At 41.8% G+C, this 27,028-nt stretch overlaps 1 protein-coding gene across 3 annotated transcripts in view; it reads left to right on the top strand.

Annotated features, from left to right (window-relative positions):
* Positions 1–27,028, top strand: part of PEAK1 (pseudopodium enriched atypical kinase 1) — a 406,475-nt gene that overhangs the window by 337,242 nt on the left and 42,205 nt on the right. For all 3 annotated transcript variants that reach the window (XM_081049469.1, XM_081049468.1, XM_081049467.1), the window contains one exon: positions 7,057–7,802. In XM_081049469.1, the coding sequence (XP_080905595.1) occupies positions 7,057–7,802 (746 nt within the window). The remainder of the gene's footprint in view (positions 1–7,056; positions 7,803–27,028) is intronic.

Raw genomic sequence — 27,028 nt, 5'->3', positions numbered from 1 at the left:
ATTGTTCATATACTTGATCCTTTTCTCTTCTTCTTCTTAAAGCAGTCCGTCTAACATTTCTTGTAATACTGGCTTGGTGTGGATGAACTCCTTTACCGTGTTTCCCTGAAAATAAGACCTAGCCTGACCATCAACTCTAATGCATCTTTTGGAGCAAAAATTACTACAAGACCCGGTATATATTGTATTGTATTGTATTGTATTGTATTGTATTGTATTGTATTGTATTGTATTGTATTGTATTGTATTGTATTACATTGCATTACATTGTATTATATTACATTGCATTACATTGTATTATATTACATTGCATTACATTGTATTATATTTTATCATATTATATTTAAGACCTAGTCTTATATTACATTAAAATAAGACCAGGTCTTATATTAATTTTTGCTCCAAAAGTCGCATTAGAGCTGATGGTCCGGTTAGGTCTTATTTTCGGGAAAACATGGTAGCTTTTTCTTGTCTGGGAAGCTCTTTATCTGTCCTTTGATTCTAAATGATAGCTTAGCTTGGTAGAGTAATCTTGGTTGTAGGTCTTTACGTTTCATCTCTTTGAATGTTTCCTACCAATCCCCTTCTGGTCTGCAAAGTTTCTGTTGAAAAATCAGCTGACGGTTTTATGGGGGCTCCCTTGTAGGTAACTAACTGCTTTTCTCTTGCTGCTTTTAAAATTCTCTCTTTGTCTTTCAACTTTGGCATTTTCATTATGATGAGTCTGGTGTGGGCCTCTTTGGGTTCATCTTGTTTGGGTCTCTTTGCCCTTCCTGGGCTTGTATGTCTATTTCCTTCACCAGGTTAGGGAAGTTTTCCATCACTATTTTTTCAAATAGGGTTTCAATTCCTTGCTCTCTCTCTTCTCCTTCTGGTACCCCTATGATGTGAATATTCTTATGCTTGATGTTGTCCCAAAGGCCCTTTAAACTATGCTCATTTTTTAAAATTCTTTCTTTCCTTTTTGTTGTTCTGATTGCATGTTTTCTGCTACCTTATCTTCTAAATCACTGAGTCAGTCCTCTGCTTCATCTAATCTGTTGTTGATTCCCTCTAATGTATTCTTCATTTCTGACTGGTTCTTTTTTATGTTTCCTATCTCCATTTTTATGTTTCCTATCTCTTGTTGAAGTTCTTCCTGAGTTACTTGAGCATCTTTATAATCATTGTTTTGAACTCTGCATCTGGTAGGTTGCGTGTCTCCATTTTGTTTAGTCTTTTTCTGGAGCTTTGTTTTGTTCTTTTATTTGGGACATGTTTCTTTGTGTCCCCATTTTAGCTGCCTCCCTATGTTTGTTTCTATGTACTAGGTAGGGCTGCTATGTCTCCCTGTCTTAGTAGAGTGAGCTTATGTAATAGGTGTCCAGTGGGGCCCAGTGACAGTGGCCCTGGTCACCTGAGCCATGTGGTCCAGGTGTGTCCCTTGTGAGAGTTGTGCATGCCCTCCTGTTGTAGTTGAGCCTTTGTTGCTGATTGCACGCCAGTGGAAGGGATTGACCCTCAGGCTGATTGGTTGTGAGGGCTGGTGTGACTACAGGGAGGAGCTGTTGTACAGGAGCTGACCCTGTGGAGCAGGATTAGCTTTAGCAGGGCTCTGGTGCCTGCCAAGTCTCCCCTTTAGGTGTGTCATCCTTGGAGGTGGCTAAGAGATGTTCTAGCTCAGTCCAAAGCTGGCCACTGGGCATGCCAGCCTTGGGGTTTCCTGAGAGGGGATTCACTGAAGGCCAAGTTCAGCCACAGGCTGGTGCTTGGGGCCACCAGCATGAGCCACAAAGCAATCCAAAGATGGCCGCCACCCACTCTGGGCTTGGAGGTGCCTCAAGAGGCCAAGCCACAAACCAAAACCATCTTTCACTAGTGCCAGGCTTAGGCCTGCTCAGCAAAAGGTACAGGACACACCAAAGTCAAGTGCTCCTTGTTGGGGTTTTGGGAGCCTTTGAGAGATTTTAGGAAAATCCAGAGCATGAGCCAAGACAGGCCATTTGGATGGAAAAGCTAGTGGAAGCATCTTGGGTGGGCTGACAATTTGGGTGGGTAGAGGTCTTAGGGAATCACCAGGGCAGAGTTGACAAAAGGTGTTAGCCAGATTGATGGATGGAGTCTGAGATATGGTGGAACCCATGTCTGCACGCCAGGAGGGAGGGCTCAACCAAAAAACAATGTCTTCTTCCAGCTCTTCTGTCTGGGAGAAAAGTGCCCCTCCAGCCCTCGCCCTGAAACCAGACAACTCAGTTGCTCCCCATATGTACCTGGTGCCTTTCGAGCTGCTGCCTCAGCACTGGAGCTCAGAGTAAGTGAGTCTGTGCACGGGTCTAATAGGAGCGCCTGGGACTCTAGCCGCCCTCCGTCTCACTCAGTTACAATCTCCACTAGTTTTCACAGCCAGAAGTTATGGGGATTTCTCTCTCCTGTGCCGGAACCCTGGGCTGAAGAACCTGGTTTGGGGTTGGGACCCCTCGCTCCTTGGGGTTGGGGGTGTCCTCCACAGCCAAGATATCCCTCTCAATTTTTTTTTTTTTTGCCTTTAGCTCTTTATATCTTTTTTTTTTAATTTATTGGGGTGACAATTGTTAGTGAAATTACATAGATTTCAGGTGTACATTTCTGTATTACATCATCTATAAATCCCATTGTGTGTTCACCACCCAGAGTCAGTTCTCCTTCCATCACCATATATTTGATCCCCCTTACCCTCAATTTTTAATGGTCACACATGGGTGTGGGACCAGCCTGTTCCCTGTCTCTGCCCCTCCTACCAGTCTCGAGTTGGCTTCTTCTGTATATCCTTAGTTGTAGGGCTTTGGTTCAGTTAGACTTCAGACGATTTTCAATTATGGTTGTTCTGTAGTTTAGTTGTAATTGCTGTGGTCATGATAGGAGGTGAGCACAGCATTTACCTACTCTGCCATCTTGACCAGAAAATCCAATACTTCTTTTTTTTTTAATGGCTACATAATATTCCCCTGTATGACTATACTACAATTTGTTTATTTATCAGTTGGAAATTTGGGTTGTTCCTACTTTTTGGCTATTAGGAATAATGTTGCTGTGAACATTTGTGTACAAGTTTTAGATTCCCACTAGCAATGTATAAGGGTTTGAATTTCTCCATATCCTTACCAACCCTTGCTTGTCTTTTTGATTATAGCTAGTTTAGTGGATGTGAAGTGGGGTCGCATAATGGTTTTGGCATTTATCTAATGAGTAATGAGCATCTTTACCATGTGCTTACTGGCCATTTGTGTATATATCTTCTTTGTAGAAATGTCTGTGCAGACCCTTTGCCCACTTTGAATGGGTTATTCTCTTTTTATTGTAAGAGTTATTTATAAATTCTGAATACAAGTCTCTTACCAGGTATATAATCTGTACATGTTTTCTTTCATTCAGTGGGTTGTCCTTTCACTTTCTTGAAATTGTCCTTTGAAGAACAAAAGTTTTTAATTTTATGAACTCTAATTAATTATTCTTTTGTCACTTGTACTTTAGATGTCATATCTAAGAAACCATTGCCTAATCTAAGGTCGAATAGACTTATTCCTATGTTTTCTCCTAAGAGTTTTATAGTTTTAGCTCTTACATTTAGATCTTTGATAGAACATTTTGAATTAATTTTTGTGTATAGTATGAAGTAGGGATCCAACTTCATTTTTTTGCATATGCATATCCAGCTGTCCCAACATTATTTGGGACGATTCCCCATTGAAAAGACTATTCCCCATTGAATTGTCTTTGTGTTTTTTTTCAAAATTGATTGACCATAAATATAAGGGTTTATTTCTGGGCTCTCAATTCTATTTCATTCATCTGTGCTTCCATTTTTTTTATGCCAGTACCCCACCATCTTGATTACTATAGTTTTGAAATCAGGAAATAGGCATTCTCCAACTTTGTTCTCTTTTTTAAAGATTTTTGGGGACCATTCTAGATCCCTTGTATTTTCATACAAATTTTAGGATCATCCTGTAATTTCTGCAAGAAAGCCAGCTGGGATTTTGATAGGGATTACATTAAATCTGTGGATTAATTTGGAAGTGTTTCCATCTTAACATATTAAGTCTCTTATCCATAGCATACCTTTCCATTTATTTAATCTTTAATTTTCTTTAGCAATGTTTGATAGTTTTCAGTGTGTAAATCTCGTACTTCTTTTGTTAAGTTTATTCCTAAATACTTCATTGTTTTTGATATTGTAAATGGAATTGTTTTCTTAATTTTTTTTATTGTTCCTTGCTAATGTGTAGAAGTACAATTGATTTTTATATTGATTTTATATGCTGCAACCTTGCTGAACTGGTTTATTAGTTCTAATGTGGTTTTTTTTGTTGTTGTTTTTTTTTTGCGGATTCTTTAGCTTTCCTATATGTAAAATTATATCACCTGTGAATAGAGATAGTTTTTCTTCTTTTCTACTTTTTTTTTTTTTTCCTTTCCTAATTTCCTTGCTTAGGTCCTCCAGGACAATGTAGAAAAAAGTGAGTGGAAATCCTTGTCTTGCTCCTGATTTTAGGCAGGAAACATCTAGTTTTTTACTATGAAGTATAATATTAGCTCTTGGTTTTTTGTAGGTGCCCTTTATCAGGTTTGAGGATGTTCCCCTCTTTTCCCAGTTTGTTCAGTGTTTTTGTCATGAAGAGATGTTGAATTTTATCAAATGATTTTTCTGCACCTATTGAGGTGATCATGTGAGGATTGTGGGTTTTTTCCCCTTTATTCTGTTTACATGGTATATTACATTGAGTGATATTCAGATGTTAAACCAACCTTGCATTTCTGGGATAAATACAACTTTGTCATGGCATATAATCCTTTTATATGTTGCTGGATTCAGTTTACTAGTATTTCTTGAGGATTTTTGTGTCTATATTCATAAGGGATATTAATCTCTAGTTTTCTTATAATGTCTTTGGTTTTTGGTACGTTGGTGATATTGACCTCATTTTTCAAGTTGGGAAGTTTTCTCTTCACTTCTGTTTTTTTTGGAAGAGTTGTGAAGGAGTGGATTTAATACTTCTTTAAATCTTTTGTAGAATTCATCAATGAAGCCATATAGTCCTGGACTTTTCTTTATGGGAATTTTTTAAATTACTAATTCAATATCTTTTCTTATTATAGGTACCTGTACAAATTTACTACTTTTTATCTTTCAGCCCTAAGCATTTATTCCTCTAGTCATTCAAGAAATATTTATTGAGCATCTATTATGTACAGGCCCTGTTCTTGACATAAAGGATACAACAGTGACTCAAACAGAAGTCCTTACCCCCTTGGAGCTTAGCATTCTCATATTCTTTCTCTTATTCTCATGCTGTCTATCTAGATACATAGTTTTTGTTTATATTTGTATGGAATAGAGCTCTAATCCTTTTTGAAAAACTGTTGCATGCCACTGACGGAGAAACAGGATTTGCTGTATCTATTGCCATAGTTGGTATAAATTCGTAGGTATTCCTGAGCAGAGTTGTCTGTGTGGAAATTGGAATATATAGGCATTATAGTCACTGTATATATTGGTGATTACCCTTTGCATTGCTATGAGGACAGGTTTTTAATAAAACAAACTGCCCTCTTTATTCATTGTCATCCTCAGGACCATCAGTGCCTTCTAGTCTGTCTGATCATCAGCAGGAGCGAGTATTCCTTTCCTAGAGCTGCTGTAACAAAGCACCACAAACTGGGTGGCTTAACACGAGAGGAATTTATTCTCCCACAGTCCTGGAGGCTGGAAGTCTGAGACCGTGCTCCCTCTGGGACCCTGGGTGGAGCCCATGCTGCCTCTCCCTAGAGTCCGGTGGCCACCACACTCCCGGCACCATTGGCTGGCAGCTACATCACTTTAGCCTCTGCCTCTGCTGTCTCATGGTGTTCTCCTTGTGTGTCTTCATGTGTCACTTTGCTCTTATAAGGACACCAGTTATACTGGATTAGGGCCCACCCTAATCACTCCATATTAACTTGATGACCTCTACAAGGACCCTATTTCCAAATAAGCTCACATTCACAGGTATCATCAGGGGAGAAGGGACATAATTCAACCTGTAACAGAGCACTGTGCTCTAACTCTGAGATACTGAGTAGAAGCCTCAATAACATGACTAATTTTAATACCTTTCTTAAAAGTTTCATGGTATATTAGTCTGCCTTTAAAAAAATAATGCCCTCTACCCAATATATAGTAAGCCCTGAAGATGTCGTTGATCATACACGTGTTTTACCTTCTAAGCATAGATATTGCAAAGGAAGCAGAGACAACTGGTTCTATAACTGGGGCTTATAAGAGATGTTTAAAAGTAGCATCTCTCAAATCACCGTTTATGTGCCCCCCTCCTCCATATAAAACAGAATCACGTACGAGTTTGTGAATGATGTTTGGAACAGCAGTTGACGACTCACATGCACTGTCTCCTGACCACAGTCACAGGAATCGTATACACAGACCAGTTTAAGCAGTGGCAGACGTCATCTCTGTAATGAAATAAAAGAACGTGGTTTATGAAATTATATTCATATGTGTTGGCTTGAAAATAACAAAGTTACAACACAGTGTAACTTTGGAACAAATTTAAAAGAACAGAATGGTATCTTCTGAGCACCCATCTAGGGGTCTCATTGTTTCCGGTGGTCTAGTTTTAATTGTTGTTGATAATGCTCCCAAATATTTTTTTATCCACAAATGCTATTATGTCTACTCTGTCACAATGCAGTTGTTTTAGTGTCTGTCACTCTTTGGTATTCTAGAGGGGTGAATACAGCACTCAGGGTCAGGAGTGGAGAATCTGGGTTCCTGTTTAAAAACAGCCAACCTCCCTGTCCCTCTGTCACAGAAATGCTGAGCCATTGTTCCCGTTTGTTGTTCCCACCAAGTATTGGGCTCTACCTTCAATAGTTAGCTGTTTGTTCATTGGTGTTTTTCCTTCTACAATTTGGAATTAAGGCACTGACTTCTGACATTCTTATGGCCATCTCACATCTTTCTACTTAAGTTTCAATTACATAACAATAAAGAAAACTTTACTTACTTATTCTTTTTCCTTTCTTTCTTTTCAAACAATCCAGGGCAATCTAGAGCAGCTATGATCCCTCCCAAGCATCCACGGCAGCCTAAGGGAGCTTTGGATGATGCCATTACCTTTGGTGGGAAAACAGACCAAGAAGCACCTAATGATTCCCAACCTACCCCACCCCCACTGCCAAAGAAAATGATCATAAGAGCCAATACAGAGCCAACCTCCAAAGACCTCCAAAAATCCATAGGTACTAGTCTTTGTGTCATGGCTAATCCCACCTACGATATTGATCCCAACTGGGATACTAGCAGTGCTGGCTCTTCTGTCAGTTATGAACTCAAGGGACTGGACATTGAGTCTTATGACTCCTTGGAGAGACCTTTGCACAAGGAGCGCCCTGTCCCCTCAGCAGCAAACAGCATCTCCAGCTTAACTACTGTCAGTATTAAGGACAGATGCTCTAATAGCATGGAATCCCTGTCCAGTCGGCGTGGCCCCTCCTGCAGACAGGCCCGGGGCATCCAGAAGCCACAGAGACAAGCACTTTATCGAGGACTTGAGAGTCAGGAAGAAGTGGTGGGGAAGATCCGAAGCCTTCATACGGACACCTTGAAGAGACTGGCTGTTAAATGCGAAGACATCTTCATGGCTGGGCAGAAAGACCAACTCCGTTTTGGGGTGGACAGCTGGTCAGATTTCAGGCTCACCAGTGACAAGCCGTGTTGTGAGGCAGGAGATGCCGTCTACTACACAGCTTCATATGCAAAAGATCCACTTAATAACTATGCAGTCAAGGTAAGAAAATGCTATAAATGTGATTTTAATGTTATCCAACACACTGTTACTGGGACAGATCTGTTCTTTCCTCCATCCCTTCACTCAGCAGAAAGTTTTAAGCATCTACCTTACCCCAGATATTGTGATAAGCAGGAGCTTACTTTTTTGCTTCTGTTCTTTTTACTTTTTATTTTTATTTATTTAATTAAAGTTTATTGGGGTGACATTTGTTAGTAAAGTTACATAGATTTCAGGAGTACAATTCTGTATTACATCATCTATAAATCCCATTCTGTGATGATCACCAAGAGTCAGTTCTCCTTCCATCACCATATATTTGATCCCCCTTACCCTCATCTCCCACCCCCCACCCCACCCTTACCCTCTGGTAACCACTAAACTATTGTCTGTGTCTATGAGTTTTTGTTTCTCATTTGTTTGTCTTGTTCTTTTGTTGTTTTTGGTTTATATACCACATATCAGTGAAATCACATGGTTCTCTGCCTTTTCTGTCTGACTTATTTCACTTAGCATTATACTCTCAAGATCCATCCATGTTGTCACAAATGTTCCTATATCATCTTTTCTTACCGCCGAATAGTATTCCATTGTGTACATATACCACAACTTCTTTATCCATTCACCTATCGAAGGACATTTTGGTTGTTTCCATGTCTTGGTAAATAAAGCTGCAGTGAACAGGGGGCTTCCTTATTATCTAAAGAGAAAAACAGACGTGTGAAGAGACAGACTTAGAATCCTGTATACTGAGTGCCAAGATAAAGGTGAACAGCATTGTGTGGGAGCTGAGAAGGACCTTAACCAGCCTGTAAAGGTCAGCGAAGTCTTCCTGAAGTAGGCGATCCTTGAGCTGTGACCATCTGCAAAGGCTGCCTGTACAAATGGAGTCTGTGACGTGCCTTCCATTCTGTGTCTCTGTATTTCTTCTCTCGCTAATAAGGGACTTTGTCTGCCTCTGTTCTGTAACTCCTCTGCTTCCTGGAGAAACACTTTTAGGAAGGTAAGCAATATTTGTTGACGTGCCAGGAACTCTGTTAGTGTTATTTAACTTAATCTTCACATCAACTTTATGAGGTTAAGATCCTTTTATCCGTTTGACATATAAGGAAAATAAAGCTCAGAGAGATGAGCTAACTTGGTTAGGGTCACAGAGCTAGAAATTAGTAGAGCTGGGATTTAAATACAGATCTCTGAGTGCACAGCCTGCCCGTTGTCCATTATGTCACATATCAATTTCTTAAATGTACATCACCCATTGCAGACAACCCACGTCTTCAAGAGGACTAAAACTCACATCAGGAACTTGTCCAGTTCCATTCACTGTGACAACGTCATAGGCTAAAAAAAAGCATGGACTTTGAAGTCTAAAAGATCTGGGTTCACATTCTGGTTCTGGCGCGTAATAGCTTTGTCACAAATTGCTACTCTGAGTCCCAACTTCCTCAGCTTTAAAAGGGTGTAATAATGGTACCCATCCTCTGGGGCTGTTTGGCTAAAAGAGAACAAAATGTCCCTAATAAGTGTTCATTTATTTCCCTGTTCCTTAGACTCTTCTCGAGGTTACTTGAAGAGAGGAACAATATTGAAGCCTCAGTTTCCTCCTCTTAGATGTTTACAATGTTAAGCCATCTAGTTTGTCAGACTGAGGTTAGGATGAAGGAGGTTTTTTGTTGCTTTTTCATCATATTTTTTATTTCTTGTTTTTCTTTTTTTTAATCTTTCTCTTTTTTTAATTAAAGTTTATTAGGGTGACAGTGGTTAGTAAAGTATGCAAGCTGAAGGTAATGTTCTCCATTCCCACAGTCCCTTCTTGTTGATTCTACTCATTAGTTCAAAAGCAGTTAGCATACCTAAATGACTCCTATGTGTTAACTTAGCTTAGAAAGACCAGATGGTGTCTTAGGAAAGTACTGGACAGGCCACACTATTTCCCTTACCTGTCAATCACATTTGGACCAGACCTTTAGCTAGCTGCTCTCTGCAGTCGCGGCACCTGCACCGTTTGGTTGTCTAGTGGCCCTGCCAGAGTGACCCTGTGCCTCAGCCCACTCTTTTTTAATTCAATTGAGGGGTAAACTCCAGAGAGAGGATCTGGATTCAAGTTAACACATTACTGTTGAGCCTAAAACGGCATTTTGAGATTCTGTGTAGCATTCAAGAGCTGTTATGTCAATTAGGGTTATGGGGCCTCATCTACCTTGGATTATCTTATTATCTTATTGCTACAATACAAGATCGCCTATTTCAGAAAGGGGCATTGAAATATATGTTATTTCAAAACAACTGAGAAATAGGACTTGACTAAGGAATGTATGATTTCCATGCGATCTCGTCTCCTTCTCAAATCAGTGGTCTAGTGCTGATTGCTTTGCCTGTAAGGATGCAGAAGCACTCCGCCAAGGAAAGGAGGCAGGTGGCTGTTACAGGGAGCTGCTGGAGACGCAAGAGAGGGGTGTTTACACCAAGACCCTCTGGGCTTTTCTACAAGTACCCAGCGGATTGTACAACCTCAGAGAAACAAACTCCTAGGACACGGTGAGTCCTTCCTTTGCAGAGATAAGCAAGAGACTAGTAGCTGGCTCATACTTTACTGTCTGTCTTCCGAAGGTATCCCTTCCCATATTAACGGAGTTTAGAATAGGCTAACAGGCATGACTGTCTCTTTTAAATTTATTTTTCAATTACAGTTGACATAGAGTAGTGTATTAGCTGCAGGTGTACAACATATGGTTACACATTTATATACCTTATGGAGCGGTCCTGATCCCCTGACCCACCTGGCACCTTATATAGTTATTACCATATTATTGACCATATCCCCTGTGCTGTACTTTATATCCCCATGACTATTGTGTAGCTACCAATTTGTACTCCTTAATCCCTTCACCTTTTTCACCCAGACCCCAACCCCCTTCCCATCTGGCAACCATCAGTCTGTTCTCTGTACCTGACTTTGTTTTTATTTTGTTTTTTTGTTTTTTAGATTCCACATATGAGCAAAACATATAGTATTTGTCTTTCTCAGCCTAACTTATTTCACTGATTTCACTTATTTCTCCATGTTGTCATTCTTTTTTATGGCAGAGTACTACTCCAGTGTATATAGGTACCGCATCTTCTTTATCCGATTGTCTATCAATGGACACTTAGGTTGCTTCCATGTCTTGCCTATTGTAAATAGTGCTGCAGTGAATATAGGAGTGCATATATCTTTTCAAATTAATGTTTTGGATTTCTTCAGATAAATACCCAGAAGTGGGATTGCTGGGTCATATGGTAGTTCTATTTTTAATTTTTTTAGGAACCTCCATACTGTTTTCCATATTGCAGACTGGTGATTGCACCAGTCTGCAATCCAGCAACAGTGCACAAGCGTTCCCTTTTCTCCACATCCGCGCCAGCACTTGTTGTTTGTTGATTTATTGATGATAGCCATTCTGACTGGGGTGAGGTGATATCTCATTGTGGTTTTTATTTGCATTTCTCTGATGATTCGTGATGTTGAACATCTTTTCATATGTCTGTTGGCCATCTGTATGTTCTCTTTGGAGAAATGTCTGTTCAGGTCCTCTGCCCATTTTTTAATGGGATTCTTTGGGGGGTTTTTTGGTGTTAAGTTGTATGAGTTCTTTATATAGTTTGGATATTAACCCCTTATCAGATATATCATTTGCAAATATATTCTCCCATTCAGTAGGTTGCCTTTTTGGTTTGTTTATGCTTTTCTTTGTGGTGCAAAAGCTATTTAGTTTGATGCAGTCACACTTGTTTGTTTTTGTTTTTCTTGTCTTTACCCTAGGAGACATAATCAAAAAAGTACTGCTAAGACCAATGTCAGAGAAAATACTGCCTATGTATTCTTCTGGAATTTCATAGTGTCAGGTCATTTAAGTCTTTAATCCATTTTGAGTTTATTCTTGTACATGATGTAAGAAGGAGGTCTAGTTTCATTTTTTTGCTTGTGTTTTTCTAGTTTTTCCAGCACCAATTATTGTGTGTTCTTGCCTCTTTTGTCATAGATTAATTGACCATATAGACCTGGATTTATTTCTGGGCTCTCTGTTCTGTTCCACTGATCTCTGTGTCTGTTTTTATGCCAGCACCATGATGTTTTGATTGCTATAGCCTTGTAGTGTAGTTTGCTGTCAGGCAGTATGATACCTCCAACTTTGTTCTTTGTCAAGATTACTGTGGGTCTTCAGGGTCTTTGTGGTTCCATATAAACTTTAGGATTATTTCTTCCAGTTCTGTGAAAAATGCCATTGGCATTTTGATAAGGATGGCATTGAATCTGTAGATTGCTTTGGGTAGGATGGACATTTTAACGATGTTAATTTTTCTAATCCATGAGCATCGTATATGCTTCCATTTATCGGTATGACTGTCTCTTGAAGGGGCTACTTAATAATGTTACAAAAGGAAGTCAGCGCTAGAATTTAGCAATTTATAAAGCGAAGGATACTACTTCTTAAATACCAAGTACACTGCAGTAACAGAATACTAAGATCTTTACTTTGGAAGTTCTCTTAGTATGCTCAGGCTGCCATAACAAAATACCATAAAATGAATGGCTTAAATAACAAAAATTTATTTTCTCACAGTCCTTAAGGTTGAAAAATCCAAGATCTAGGTTCTGGCTGATTCCATTTCTGGTGAAGGCTGTCTTTCTGGCTTGCAGGTGGCTGCCTTCTCCCGGCGTCCTCACATGGCAGGGGGGTTGGGGGGCTCTCTGGTGTCTCTTATCCATATCTGGGCCGCACACTTATGACCTCATTTAACCTCAGTTACCTCTTTGTAGTCCCTATCTCCTAATAGCACTTCAACATATGGATTTGGGGGCTCACAATCCCATTCATAACATTTTCCCGTGCTCCTCTCTGGCATGTTATATCCTTATTACACGCAAAATACATTCAGTCCATGCCAACAGCCCCAGGGATCTTAACTCATTCCAACGTCAACTCTAAAGTCCAAAGTCTCATATAAATATCATGTAAATCAGGTATGGGTGAGACTTGAGTTCTGAATCATCCTGAGGCAAATTTCCTGTGAAACTAGACAAGTTATATGCTTCCAAAATACAATGGTGGACAGGCATAAAAGATAGGCAGTGCCTTTCTAAGAGGGAGGAAGGAAGAGAGGGAGGGAAGGAGGGAGGCGTGATGGGTCCCATATCTAGCAAAGTAGATTCCATCAGATCTTATGGCTTAAGAATAGTCCTCTCTGATTCCACACTATGCCCTCCAGACCCACTGGGGTGGCCCTGCCCACACAGCCCTCTGTGACTTCCCTCCTCCACGGCTCTCTGCCAGGGTGGTCTATCCCTGGCCTTCCAAATCTGGACAGGCAGCCATACCCTTTGAAGCCAAGGAGGCAGCAGGCTTACCCTGGGCCTGTGGTGGGTATAGCGGCCCTTATCTCTGAGATACCTTCAGGGTCACTCTTCCCTTTCCTTGAAGAATAGCGCACTTTAGCAGCTGAATGGCTCTGTGGTCCAGTCTGTAGAGGCAAAGAAGTCCTATAACTTTCTTTCATTCCATCCCAATTTCTGTGTCCCTTTAGTTCAAACTGTCGGTGCTTTTGTTGGTGTAATTCCCTCTCTATTTGCAGCTTCTGCTGAGACGGCTGATGAAGTCCCTGAGTCACACGCCTGATCTAGCTCTTTATCAAATGGTTGTTCCCCCACACCCTTAGTGTCCCCCTCAGAACAAGTTGTCTTGTTTTTCGCAATTTGGATAGGTGAGAATTTTCCACGTCTTCAAATTCTGGTTCCTTTTTCCTTAACAATTCCTTCTTCAATTCTTTTCTATCCTGCATTTTACTTTGAGTAGTTAGGAGAAAATAAGCCACACCTTCAATATTTTGCTTAGAAACCTGTCAGCTAAAGATCCAGTTTCATCACTCACAAAGTTCTATCTTCCACCAAGCACCAGGACCCAGCTTAGCCACGTTCTTTGTTGTTTTGTAAGAAGCATCCCTTTCCTGCAGTTTCTCAGAACATGTTCCTCGTTTCTGTGTGAGACCTCCCCAGAATGACCCTTAATGTTCATATTTCTACCAACAGGCCATTGATTATGTAGACATTTTTATCATGCATCTCAAAATTCTTCCAGCTTCTACCCAAACCCAAAGCTGCTTCTACGTTTTGGGGTATTTGTTAGAGTGGCACCCGTTTCTTAGTCTGCATAGACTGCCATAACACATTACTGTAGACTGAATTGCTTAAGCAACAGAAATGTATTTTTGCCCCATTCCCAGTAAAGAAGCTGGAAAGAGGACTCTCTTCCTGGTTTGTAGACAGCTGTGTCTTCATGTAGTGAATTAAGGGTCAGGATTGGGGACAGAGTCTATCACATCAGGAATGAGAGTTTCAAAATAGGACTTTTGGGAAGACATAGTTCAGTTTTTCATTCTGTTTTTCGTTCACTCTTCTGAATAGAGTTATAATTTTTATTGGTCCTAAACTAAAAGACATCACAACGCAGATCAAGAAAAGCAGACTGGGAGTCAGCTGGCGTGAGTTCAAATTCTGAGCTATGTGTTCCCAAGCATATCCTGTACCCTGTCTTGGCTTTCACATGAATGTATGTTAAGTGCCCTAACCTACCTTATAAGATTGTTATAATTAATGAATATATGTTTATGTAGTGAAACTGCTTTTGTAAACTATAAAGCACCTATAAAATGTAATAAAAAACTTATTGTTTTTAACAGTAATGGAAAATTACTGCTCATCGTTCTTTAGCTCACTCACTGTTATTATTCTTTAATATGAAGTGTGAGCCTGAGCATATTGAGATATTTTATTTCTCATTACTTAGAAGCTATAAACATCTTTCCTTAGAATTATGAGAGAAAGCTGCTAAATGCTAGCCTAGCATCCTCAAGAATTTTAGCATTGCCAAAAATTTGAAACAAACTAAGTACCTGATATTAAGGAAACAATTTAGTAAATTATGGTACATCAGCCCAATGGGATGTTTGTAGCTGTTAAAAATTATGAAGACTATATAAATCATGAAAAACATGTTTTGTAAAATGTCACATGAAAATAGCAGAATACCAATCAGTGTGATCATAACTTTTAAAAAATTGGCCTACAAAATAGTAATATGCAAATAATTCCTGTGTAAGAATAGTAATAATTATAGGTGATTTTTATTTTATTTTTAAAAATTATGCCATCATGTCTTTTCAATGCAAAAGCAAAGGAATTAGAGATTTTGGATCATTTGACACTGAGCTTCTTGCAAGCAGGAATCCTTAGTTATTCAGCTCTGCAGTCCATTACGCCAGCACAAATTATAAATAGCTCCTATTTCGTGCTCCCCAGCTTTGTACACACTCATCCAGTCTGGACTGCTCTCCTGGAAAGAGCCTTGTCACCTGCTCCTGAGTCACCTATTCCAGAGTCACCTGAGGGTCCTCATTAAAAATGTAGTTTCCTCAGCCCCATCCCGCACCTCCAGAATCAGAATCCCTGGAAGCTGCATCGTTAGCAAGGTTCCTACACACAACCTTTGAGGACTGTTTACACAGTGGTTAAGAATCTGGGCTTTCACTCACGTAGGATATGAAACTAAAGGCAACAAAGGAACAAGACAAGCAAACAAAGAAACAGAAACTCATAGACACAGACAATAGTTTAGTGGTTACCAGAGGGTAAGGGGAGGGGGTGGTAGAAGAGGGAAAAGGGGGTCAAATACATGGTGATGGAAGAACTGAGTCTGGGTGGTGAACACGCAATGTGATATATAGATGATGTAATACAGATTTGTACAGCTGAAATCTTTGTAACGTTGCTAACCATTGTCACCCCAATAAACTTTAATTTAAAAAAAACCCAAAAAAACAGAATTAGGGCTTAATTTTAAGTCTGACAGACCTGGGTTTAAATTTGTGCTTTAGCCTGAAACTAATAAAAATTAAAATTAAAAAATAAAAAAATAATAATAATAATAAAATAAATTTGTGCTTTAGCAACTTACTGGCTATGTTCCCGTGGCTCAGCTACTTGCCTTTTCTAAGCCTGGTGTCTGTATCTGTAAAAAGGAGAAAATAGCTCCTTCTCGAAGCCGTGGTGAAACATCACAGGAGTCACTGTGCACACAGTGGCATGTCTCGTGCTCAGAGCGCCATTTGGCACAAGCAAGCATCCAGCTAGTGGTAGCTATTTGTGCCTTCACTCTCTTCTATTGTACCTAGAAAGTGCCTATATTTTCTTAATCCAGCTCTGTGAATTTTCTTTCTGATCTCCTGAGGACGTGTTGACAGCTCCTGTCTGTGTACGCACTGTCTGCCGAGTGAATGTCACTGTCACTGCACTATTAGCTATGGAGGTGTACAGTTATGCAGTAAGAGTGACGTGCCTCCCCCACACACACTGTTAGACTTGAACTTACCCGTGGCAGCAGCCATGGCTTATTAATCCTTATGTCCTTACTATATTATTCATCTAATATCCTGAACCTTAGATAGCATTATATACTATCTAATATAGTACCGTGTACATGGTAGGCATCCAGTAAACACTTTGTGACCTTTTAGCAAACATTTACTAAATAAAACGTCGTGATATTGGTGTGGGTTTACAGAAATGCATATGAATAGGGCAAAGGCCTTGCCCCCAAGGAGCTTACATTACAGGGAGAAAGACAAAGGCAGAAGTAGCTGGAAAGGAGGCAGATTATAATGAGGTTCTGAGTGGTGTACAGAGATGTAAAGATGAATGAATGGAAGGCGTCAGCTATCACTCACCTCAGGGCCAACAGAAAGGGCCTCTTGTGTGGTGAGTAGAGTGCATGGGGAGAGTAGTGGGAAATCAATCCATGGAGAGGTTTGGGGCCAAATTTAGAAGCTTTGAATGATGAGCTGAAGAGGTTAGACTTTATTTTATGTTCTGTGGCAAACCAGTAAGGATTTTTAAACAGAGGCATAACGTAAGATTAATGATATTGGAAGAAGACTCTAGTGGAAAAGTCCAGGAGGACTGGAGCAGTGTGGGGACAGAGCCAGGAGTGCAGTTTCCAGGCTCTCAGCTTCACGTGGAAAGGTGCTGGCTCAGGTAGTAAACGGCCATCAACTGTGATTGGATGGCCATCAGCTGTGGCTAGTTGGCCGTCAGCTGTAACCAGTGAGCCATTGGCCACTAATATAACTGCCGTGGCTACGCTAGCAGCAGATGGGGGCTAGCAAGAAGAAGGTGGCTGAGCTAGCAAGCGTGAATTGCAGTTAGCCCGGCGGATTGCAGCTAGCAAGTGAGGTGGGTTGGCAGAGAAAAGTGGATGGAGTGTGGCTCCTGCTTCCTGTGTCTCCAACCCAGTGAGACTGTGGTGGTATGACTCCTGTACCTATGGCTCCATGGGTGTTCCTGTTTGGCCTCGCCGTGTCCTGCGTTCTTGTGTGGGGAGCGGGACAGGAGACCCCTCATGCCACCCTGCATGACAAGCAGGGAAGGCAATTATTATGCTGTTGCAATAGTCCAGGTAAATATTATAATAAGGCCCCCTGAAACCGGCAGTGCGAAGAAGGTTCAGGCGGTAAAAGATGAGAGCCTGTGTGGTGAGTGGCTTGATGGAGGACGAGGCAATAATGCTAACATTTCAGAAAGGAACAACTCCAGGAGGGTGGTGATGCCATTATTAACTGAAATATGAGTGAGAAAACGCAGGACAATAAGCTCTATGTGAAGCACACTCATGGGACGACCAAATCGAGAGAAACTATAGCCAGAGAAAAATGTAGGTTTGGACGGCAGAAGAGAGGTCAAGGCTAGAATATGTTCCCCGTCCTCTCACAGACTTGATTTAATTCACACAGTGGGACTTTATGAGATTGTAGTTCTGGAGCCTACAAAGGGGAAACGGCCCACACGTCTCAGGGACCCCAGTTAGAATTTGGAACAGAAGTACCAAAAAGCACAGATCAGGGAGTCCACCACTGCAGAAGCTTAAGAGAATGAATATAGGCGGGAGCTGGGTCTCGGGGCGACCTTAAGAAAACAGTCTCACAGCCATGGAGGGGATGCCAGATGCAGAGTTAGAGGGAGTAAGGAATGGAGGGGCAAGGGAGGTGTGAGCACAACCTGAATTTTAAGTGTTTCTGGTGAAAGGCCAGATTGAGGTCCAGACAAGATGTAACCTTCAACTCCTATTTCTGTCTCATCCACGTCTCCTTTTATCCCCTTGTCACCTTTTGGCGAGCCACCACCCAGCAGACTGGACTGTGTCTCTGTGGGCTGCATATTGGCTGGTCTCCAACACTTAACTTCCCTGCTCTAAATAAAATCTACCTTGCTTTTTCCCCTTCAGGGAATCTGGGTAGCCGCTGACCATACACATAACCCTCAAGGAGACACATCAACTTGAGGAAGGCGACCTTTACCCTTCTACACAGGAGGAAATCGAGGCCAGAGAGGAGCAGGGCCACCAGACTCCTGGCAGGCTGCCCGGCTGACTGCCATGTGGAGCCGGTCCTACTGAGTCAGTAGACCAACCCTGTTGTGCTTGAGTGTTGGCCCCGACTGGGCAAATGGTGTCCTTTTGCCTAGAAGCACAGTGGGAAGTAGGTAAAATCATGATTCAGTCTCAGTGGGATATTAGTTTTTTGGGGTTTTTTTGTTTTTTTTAATTTTTTTAATTTTTAAAAAAAATTTTTATTGGGGAAGGGGAACAGGACTTTATTGGGGAACAGTGTGTACTTCCAGGACGTTTTTCCAAGTCAAGTTGTTGTCCTTTCAATCTTAGTTGTGGAGGGTGCTGTTTAGCTTCAAGTTGTTGTCCTTTCAATCTTAGTTGTGGAGGGCGCAGCTCAGCTCCGGGTCCAGTTGCCGTTTTCTAGTTGCAGGGGGTGCAGCCCACCATCCCTTGTGAGAGTCGAACTGGCAACCTTGTGGTTGAGAGGATGCACTCCAACCAACTGAGCCATCCGGGAGCTCAGTGGCAGCTCAGCTCAAGGTGCCGTGTTCAATCTTAGTTGCAGGGGGCAGAGCCCACCATCCCTTGCGGGACTCGAGGAATTGAACTGGCAACCTTGTGGTTGAGAGCCCACTGGCCCATGTGGGAATCGAACCGGCAGCCTTCGGAATTAGGAGCACGGAGCTCCAACCGCCTGAGCCACCGGGTCCGCCCCGGGACATTAGTTTTTCACTGCTCTCATGAAATCGTTTTATAACAGATATTGCTATGTTGGGACCACATAAGAAATTTGGATGAAATTAATTTGAGGAGATAATGAAAATCTGACAAAAGCAAAAAGAATAAATTTTTGACTTGTTTGTCCAGCTGTCCCAGATTTGAGGTAGTGTGGGCATGTTCTCTACAAAGTAGTCCAGTCTTGGTTCTCAGCCTGGAGCACTGGAGGCTCCCTGGAGCGCAGCGGGCTGCCCTGCTCCTGCAGCTGCGCCGAGGACCGTGTCAAAGCTTGTCATAAAGCAGAGGGGAGCTGTGGAGACCACAGTTTATCACATTTTGACTCCAGTCTCTGCTTATCTCATCTGGGTGGATGCTGAGAAAGCAAGACACTAAATGCAAAAGCATCAACAGGAATTTGATTGGTCGGGATTTACAACTACTTCAGACTATAGACACAGGCAGTTAATTACTGGCTTAGTGACAAGGAAAAAATTATAGAGGAGAAACCACTTTCACTTTCATAATTCAACACAAATACAAATATGCCCAACATTGGAACTTCACAGAAAGCAATTAATGAGCAGCCAACTAGCTGTACATACTAATAGCCATCCTAGGTCAATGTCCACATCATTTCAGGGCTGAACGCCTGCAAAAGGACCTAAGAGTCTCAACTGGGAATGGCTTTAGGAAGGAGAGGTTTGAGGTACTCGAGAAAACCTGGAATTAAAACGAATTGTCCAGTGGGAAAGGGGCCGTAACTTTTATTAACGAAGTGAGAGGACATAGTGAGGAATTATAAACTGGGATTCAAATTAATTTAATTCCTAATCTGGGGCCTGGGCAGGTTATTGAGCTGCTCTGTGCCTCAGTTTCTTGAGTGGGAACATCCTGGGTGTCACTTTACCAGCCTAAATGACTGGCTCAGGAGCACAAGTGTTTTTTTTCTGATCTGTTTGCAAGTGGGAGTGCAAAAAGATTTTGATGAGTACAAGTCACAAGTAAAATAGTAAAATCTTATACAGCTGCCTTCTTGAATTTCTCTTTTAGACTCCAAAATGTATTTCTTGGGCCTGTGACATTTTGGCAGCCATTCTATTATAAGTTACCTGGCTTACCTGACAGGTCTCATGGCAGGTTCCTGTAGCATGGAGTTCTGAGGACGTGGGCCCCAGACAGCATTTGTATATGACACACTTGCTGCATTTTGACTGTGTCTGTCACAGCACTGAGTGCGTATGGGTCTCGGGTCTGTGGCAGCAGGTCAGACACTCCTCCGGGCACGTCCAGGACCGAGGTGAGGCAGTCAGTCTTCTCAGCACAAGCTGGGCCCAGACTGGCATCAGTGTAGGCTCCGCCTTTGCCTGCTCCCCTCTCCCCCACTGGTGGTTGTGCTTTTGTGTAACGTGACAGGACAGCACAGTCGGTGCGTGTGTGTGATCTTCAGTGTCTCTCGTCTTGTGCTGCAGTTTAATGCCCACAGAATGCATCTCTGAAGCCTTCAGAGGCCTGAAAGCTACCGTGTGAGGTGGAGAGGAGAAGCCCTGCTGAGGAGGCTGGGTCAGCTGGACCCAAAGGGGAGAATAAAAGCTAATGGAACATATTTTTGAAGAGTCCTGTATTCTGTAATTATTGCTTCCTTTGGGGAAAGGAGAGAAAATTGAATGGAATGATGAAGAGCAGTGTCGTTTCCTATGGTTTTGTGCAGCAAAACCACTGAGCCCCCAGGCAGCCTGGACTTGGTGGACAGACCGCGTTGTTCAGACTTTCCTCGCGTGTGCAGCCGTGTCACGAGTGTTATGACTCAGACTTGTCGGCCACTGTGCCTTTCCTTTCCCTCCATCTCCTCAGAGCTGCTCATATATTCCAGCCATCTATGTCAGAAGCGCCATGGCTGCCCAGGGTTCCGTCTCAGTGTTTTGCACAGACACGTTTAGCATGTATGTGTGCCTTGGCCCTAAAATACAAACATCCACCCTAAAACAGGCGAAACGTGATCACTGTAACAACGGGAACTGTGCACAGTACAGGAGAAACGCAGAAAGTCGGTGTGGGGTGCTGAGCTCTTTCTCTCATGGACAGAAGCGACGTGAGAAGGGCTTTGAAAGAACAAGTAGGAATCTCTCAGGCAGATGAGCAATGAAAAGCGGCCCTTGGCAGAGGCACCCGGGAAGATGGGGCTGGCACAAGTGGGAAGGTAAGAAGTGAGACGGAAGGGAGGCCAGGCCTTCATCTTGTGCAGATGATGGAGAGCCACTAGGAAGGTTACACAGGCAAGCAGTGTCCAGTTTTTTTGAAAGGTGGCTCTGGTGGCATTGTGGAAGGTTATTAGAAGGGACTCACAGTAGGGCAGGGAGACTGGCTGGAAATACTGTGTAGTGGTCCAGGCAAGTGACAACAGGACCAATAGAGACGGAGGAATGACAATAATTTGAAAGTTACTGGGGGAGAAATCAATAGAGGTTGGTAATTATTTTGATGTAGGGAACAGAGATTAAGGAGAAATCCAGATGTCAGGACAGACAGCAGCACCATTTACCAATGGAGAGAACAGGGCTTTGTGGGAAGAAGCATTCAGGTTTGGTCATGTTAAGTCTAAGGCATTGATGGGATGGTATAAACATGGGGCAAAACCAGATAGGCCGTGTGTAGATGAGTCCATCCCACAGACAAGCCTGGTCACAGATGTAGGTGTGGCAGTGGGCAGCATGTCAAGCCATCGTCCCGCTGAAGGGAGGCTATGAGAAAGAGGACAGAGCAAACCCTCAATACCAGCTTTTCAGGGAGCCCTTTCAGAAGCCAATAAAGAAGAATGGGTAATACCACTCTGTTCAACACTGGTTAATTCCATCCTGTCTTGCCAAATGTCCACCTCTCCCTCCACCTCCCTACCTGTTGCCTTAAACTAAATGTCTGTTGCACTCCCCAGGCTGGAAAGGGCAGTAAGATTTGCATCTCCAGGCCTTGCGGGCACTGGGAAAGGGCCAGGCCGTCACACATAGTGCTGTGCTGTCCTTCCAGGCTTCACATGGTTCATTGCGAAGCGCCTCCCAGTCTGGTTTTACAGTTAGCTGTCCAGGTTGAGATTATTATTACAAACGTAAATGCTCTCTAATGGCAAATTTCCCTCAAACATGCAGACCAGCTGCCATGAACGACACAGAAAACCAGGTTCTGTACTGAAACGAACTTTTGGGATGGAACTTTCCAGGTTGTGTCTGAGGAATCACTGGAAAGCTGTTTCCCCACAAAGGTCAGGCCTGTGTAACAATCACTGTGTGTTTCGACCTGCACCTGTGGTCTCAGGGGAGGGGAACTGGGCTCTGATTCTGGAAGCACCTCCCTCAGGTAGACCCCCCCCCCCACTCTAGTGGGGCTCTGCCCAGATTGCTGGGATGCCGTTGCCTGTGGCCTGGAGGTGCCGAGCGGTCATCCGATACTCGTCTGAGTGCTCAGTTGATACGTAGCAACATTTCTCCTTCCCCTTCTCTGTCCTCACTCATTTTAACTCAAACAAGCACCTGGTTTCCTCTCAAGCCTGTGTTTTTGTGACCATGCATTATCCACGTTGGTGGGTGTGTAACCCAATTTGGTGTCCTCTGGTGTCCTCTGGAGAAGGCGCTCAGGAAGGAAGGGTGGGTGCCTTGTGAGTAGGCATGTGGGCAAGGGTCACCGTGCCCAGAATGGGCATTTTTCCCGTGAAGAGTTCCCTTTGCATGAGTGTGGCATTGTCACCTTCTTGGAACCAAACACTTGTCCAGAAAGAGGACCCATGGCATATTTTACAAGATTCAACCTTCACCAGCCTACTTTTGTTCTCTTGCTACAGTTTACATGTAAATGATTCTTGGGTGTGGATATTGCAGCCCCCTCTAGTGGCCCTGTGGCTCAGGCTGTCACAGCGTTTTTCTTCCCATTCAGAAAATGTTGACAGTACAGAATCTGATCAAATTGGCAGCATTTTAAACAGGTTTTCATACATAGTCAAAACAAATATGAGGTGATTTTTCTCTTTCAAAAGGGGAATCTTACATGAAGATATGGGACCATTCCACCTCCAGTTTTGTTCCAATTTCAAAATTTTGGGGAGCCTAAGAAATCATTCTTCTTGAGAATTAGAATCTTTCTTTAGAGTCTTCCAGTTCAAGACAGCTACCCTTTCTAAGGAAGGAATGTGAATTCCTTTCAAGAAAGATAAATGAAAATGGGAGGCTAAGAAGTTACTTTGTTCCGGGGTAGAGAAAATATTGGGTAAAAGAAGAAGGAAAAAACACAACCAGCAGGAAGAACCCTGTCCATTTGTTCTGGAAAGAGTAGCCTGTTTTCTGAAATAACTTTTGGAACTAGAAATTTATCAACTGAAGTCAGGTGTGTTTTTTTTTAACTAAAGGAATCAAGTTATTAATAATTTGAAAAATGGCTGCTATGTAGTGCATAGAATAATACAATACCCTTACCTAAATCAATATCGTTGCACACTCCATAATAAAGATTTATGAGATCCACATCATGTGACATCCTATTATGGAAATCTACATACTGGGATTGTATTTTGCTTGTAACGTTTCATGATTATGTACCAATTAAAAGTCCTAGTATTTTGTTTCCCTCTTTCACGCTCCAGTCTTCTCCCTTTTTCCTTTGCCCTTAAAACTAGAGTGACCATTATTCTTCAGCCTTTCTACATATCGTAAGATGAAGAGATAAGGAAGTGTCACCTACTCAAGCTATCTAGGTGGACCATTTTTCTTTAGAGCATCCAAAATGCCTGAACAATTTATCATTTCTTCTTCATAAATCACTTTGAACCTTTATCTCAAGTTGATCTGTGAAGCTAAAAACAAATTCTTGTTGTAGTATCCGTGTTCTTATCCACTCACAAACTCTGGGGAATCTTATAAGTGTGTGTGTGTGTGTGTGTGTGTGTGTGTGTGTGTGTGTACAATTAGAACATCGCAGAAAAATAACTACAATTAAAATATCTTCTTACTTTATTAATTTATTTGGGTGATGTTCGTTAGTAAAATTATATAGCTTTCAAGTGTACATTTCTATACCATCTCTGTATCCCATTGTGTGCTCACCACCCAGAGTCAGTTCTCCTTTTGTCACCATATATTTGACCCCGTGTACCCTGTTCTACCACACACACCCCCTTTCCCTCTGATAACCACTAAACTGTTGAGTTTTTACTTGTTTGTTTGTCTTATTCGTTTGTTGCTTTCAATTTTGTACCCCACATATGAATGAAATCATATGGCTCTTGACTTTTCTGTCTGACTTATTTCGCTTAGCATAATAATCTCAGGATCCATCCATGTTGTCACAAATGGCACTATTTCATCTTTTCTTATGGCAGAATAGTATTCCATTGTGTATATATACCACAACTTCTTTATCCAGTCATCTATAGAAGGACACTTTGGTTGTTTCCATGTCTTGGCCACCGCAAACAAAGCTGCAGTGAACATCAGAGCACACATGTCTTTACAAATAAATGTTTTCATATTCTTTGGGTGGATACCCAGGACAGGATTGCTGGGTCATATGATAATTATATTCTTAATTTTTTGAGGAACCTCCACACTGCCTTCCTTAGCGGCTGCACCAGTCTGCATTCCCACCAACAGTGGATGAGAGTTCCTTTTTCCCCACAGCCTCTCCAACACTTGTTGCTATTTGTCTTGTTGATGATAGCCATTCTGACCGGGGTGAGGTGATATCTCATTGTGGTTTTTATTTGTACTTCTCTGCTTCTAAAGTCAAACCAGAAGGTGGCAAGTTTTTTTTTCAGTGCAACCTGACATAGTGGAAACTATAGATTGGCCAAATAGTTCTCTCTCTCTGAACTTTAGGCTGGTCAGTGTTGGATCAGAACACACTGCTGGTCATAACTTGTTGTCAGGGCTGGCCTGGCATGGAAGTATTGAACTTTAGCTTCGCTCTACCAGGGTCAGAGAGCCTCACTACTGGGACAAGTGGCTCTCAGGAGTCAAAAGAAATATACATTTTTCTGCCTTGCTCTCTTTCTTTGAAAAAATATAAGGATTCTATGATTTTGCATCACTTTTAACATTTGCAAGTTGTTACTTGTTTTAGTCAGTATGCATGTTACATTTGTGCAGCTTTGAGAGTTACGGATAACTCTACATACTTAATCTCATTTAATCCTCACCACTGCCCTAGGAAGTAGGTTTCAATATTCCTTATGTTGTGTCCTTTATTAGGGAGACTGAGACCCTGAGAAATGAAGTGAAATGCTCAAGGTTACGCAGCTGTTGGCAAGGCTGACTCCCAGGCCTCCCGTGTCCTTTCCGTAACGTGATTGCTAGAGTGAACTACACAGTCTCACTCAGTCAGACTCAGTGGTGTTTGACTGCCTTTCCAAAGACTGAGGAGCGGGCACCTTCGAACTTGAACTGCAGCAGGCAGTGTGATCACTGAGCAAGTTATTAAAACTAGAAATGCGGTCAGTGGTCCCGTGTCCTGGATCTAACTCCACACAACTAAATGATGACTAGTATGGGCTTTTTAATACCTGGGAACACATAAAGATGAAGTACGGTCAACAGTACAGTATAGAAAGACTTTATGTTGTGATTTCTGAGCATTGAAGACTACATCTTATACAGCATGTGCTGACACTTGGAGAGTTTTCCAAAGATAATGTTTTCTGAAAAATATGTCTTTGAACTTGAACCCAGCCTGGGGTTGTTTATTTCAAGACCAGAAGTTTGCTTAAAGAAGAAATGTTTATTATGCCCTCAAACTTATATACATGGTAGAAGACTTGCAGAAACTCGTTTTCAGAAAGAGAGAGAGATTCTTGTGGCATTGATCAAGTCTCTATCTGTAATAAATATGTATAAGTACAGTAATTAAGAGAGGGGTCCTCTCCTCCCAAAGACCTTTGCCTTTGGTCTTTTATTTGTTTATTCTTTTTAATACCTGTTTGAATGAAAATCAGAGCATGCTGCTTCTCACAACTGGGGACCCATCAGCACCCTCCCAAGAATATGTGCATTTTTCTCTTTAAATGAAAATGACTAGACAGTCCTTTCTAAAATGTGGTTCTTTTCTGAACCACTGCAGTAAGTGGGCTGCCCATGCAAGCGTGTGCGGCAGAGTGCCTGTGGCTGCGCTGACTGTGAGACACGCAGGTGCCTCCTCCCAGGAAGGAGAGTGCAGTGTGTGTCCATCTGAAATGACATTAGAACTAATACTGCTGAATACCACTTACTCACATCTTTATTGTTTTTCCCTTTTCTCTTTTTTTGTTTAATTTTTTAAATTAAATTTATTGGGGTGACAGTAGTCTAACAGGAATATATTTCTTTTATATACATGTTCAATGCAGTCATTTTTATTTTAAAATGTCATTGACCACACAGATGAGACCTCAAATTACCTCTAGAACCTGTGAAAACATGTAACTTCCATTTTAAAAAGCTTAGGGGCTATGCAATATTGGAAAGCTTAGTTTCGTTTGACACCGGAAAGTAGAGAGAACAGTGTGTGATAAGACTAAGGAAGAAGGGTAATTGCTTACTATGGATTTAAGTTGGAGAATTCCAGAGTAATAGAGGTGGATAAGGTTAGTGGTAGGAAAAAAAAAGAAAAAGAAAGAAAAAAATTAGGAAATGTGTCCCTCAGTTAACACGGTTGTGGGGAAGCTGTCCAGACCAGGTTCTTTCGGTCTGGGAATGAGTATAGGAGGCTGGGTCTTCTGTTGTCAGCTTCTCCAGACCATATCAGGATAATCCATTTAGGGGTGATTTTTTTTTTTTTTAAGCTTTCCTAACCCTTTAAGAAATACAGTAAGTGTTTTAGTATATAGAACTCTTGGCTAATGTTTTTGATCAAAAGCTTCCTTTTTCCAAAACCACTTTATAAAGTTTTTTCAAAGAAAGGCCTTATTGACTGAATATTGGACCTTAAATGAGGTCTGTGAAGAGAAAACATAAACTCAGAATCTTGCCATTGAAATGTTGGTTTTGCTCTGATAGGTCAGATCAGCGATTGTCTCAGACTTTTATTTCCACCTTGCCAGGGAACCAGAGTGCCTGACTTGTAACCTTTACAGTGACATTC

The sequence above is a fragment of the Rhinolophus hipposideros genome (assembly GCF_964194185.1).
Source record: "Rhinolophus hipposideros genome assembly, chromosome: 5".
Classification (NCBI taxonomy): Eukaryota; Metazoa; Chordata; class Mammalia; order Chiroptera; family Rhinolophidae; genus Rhinolophus; species Rhinolophus hipposideros.
Note: the sequence above shows the minus strand (reverse complement) of the source record. Positions and strands in the feature narration are given on the sequence as shown.